The 1,393-nt window shown below is 39.8% G+C and overlaps 1 protein-coding gene across 1 annotated transcript; it reads left to right on the top strand.

Annotated features, from left to right (window-relative positions):
* The first annotated feature begins 303 nt into the window (after positions 1-303).
* On the top strand, positions 304-1,113 carry LOC138894779 (uncharacterized). The gene has a single exon (XM_070179505.1). The coding sequence runs from the start codon at positions 304-306 to the stop codon at positions 1,111-1,113; it is 810 nt and encodes a 269-aa protein (XP_070035606.1).
* The last annotated feature ends 280 nt before the right edge of the window (positions 1,114-1,393 follow it).

Here is a 1,393-nt window from a genome sequence, read left to right on the forward strand (position 1 = left end):
ATGTCAGATATGGATACTCTCATAAGGGATCTTGACGACATTCGGACAGCAATGTGGGATGAATCTAGACCAATGGTGATGTCAAAGAATATGCTTTTTGCTAATAAAGCATGCCTAAGTAGGGCGATGTGAATGTACAGCATAAAAGTGTATCATGAGATCGTGGTTCATTAGTCATCTCCGAAAGTATACATGGTTATTTGTCGTAGATGGTTTCAAGGTTGTACATGGATGCTGCGTGCGAGAAAGTTAAAAACAAATATGTGGATTGTGGAGAAATACATTGGCACCCACACTTTTGAAATGGACACATTCAGTGGGAATCATTCTAACTTGAATGTTGACTCGATTTCTCTTGTATTGATTCCACACATTGAATCGTCCATAAGGTACAAGATTAAAGAGTATATAACATCTGTTCACCAGGTATATGGATATACCATTCCCAAAAGAAAGGCATTTCTCGGGCGTAAACGTGCGTTTGAAATTGTTTATGGTAACTGGGATAAGTCATTCGCCACTCTACCCAGGTACATGGTTGCATTGCAATACTTTAACCCCGGAACTATTGTTGAATGGAAGCTTGAGCGGAGTCTGGGAATACAAAAATTCATATTCAGATATGTGTTCTGGGCATTTAAATCAGCCATTGATGGTTTTGTGTATTGTCGGCCGGTAATATCTATATACGACACTCATGTCTATGGAAAGTATGATATTAAGTTATTGATCGACATTGTAGTAGATGCTAATAGAAGCATATTTTCCCTCGCATTTGCAATTTGTACCAATGAAAGCCAAGAGACGTGGATATTATTTTTAAACCACTTGAAGGTGCATGCTGTCAAACAGCATTCATGTATTTGTCTAATATCTAATCAGCATGGCGATACTTTAAGTTCTGTACAGAATTTGCGTGCATGGCAGGAACCGTATGCCTACCACCGTTACTGTGTTAGGCATTTGAAGGCTAACTTCCAGAGGGCTCATCCGAATAAGGACTTACATGATTTAATGTGGATGGATGCAACAGATCACCAAGAGTGTAAATTCAGGATGCGAATGGAATTGATTAGGCAGGAAGACCCAGAAGCCTATCGTTGGTTGATGTGACATGAGCTTGACAAGTGGACTTTGCATAAGGATGGTGGTAGAAGATGGGAAATTTTAACTACAAATGTGTCAGAGTCTTTCAACGGGTTGTTGAAGTCTGCACGTGAATTGCCTGTCACTGCCATGGTGCGGATGTTATTCAAGCAGATGGCAAAGAGGTTTGTTGAAAGATCTAGAGATGCATCATCATTGATGGAAAGAGGTGTTGAATTTATGCCACGTCCAATGAAACGATTTGAGAAATATAGGAAGAGAGCACAGTGGCATACATTTTTGCAGT

The sequence above is a fragment of the Nicotiana tomentosiformis genome, chromosome 6 (genome assembly GCF_000390325.3).
Source record: "Nicotiana tomentosiformis chromosome 6, ASM39032v3, whole genome shotgun sequence".
Lineage (NCBI taxonomy): Eukaryota > Viridiplantae > Streptophyta > Magnoliopsida > Solanales > Solanaceae > Nicotiana > Nicotiana tomentosiformis.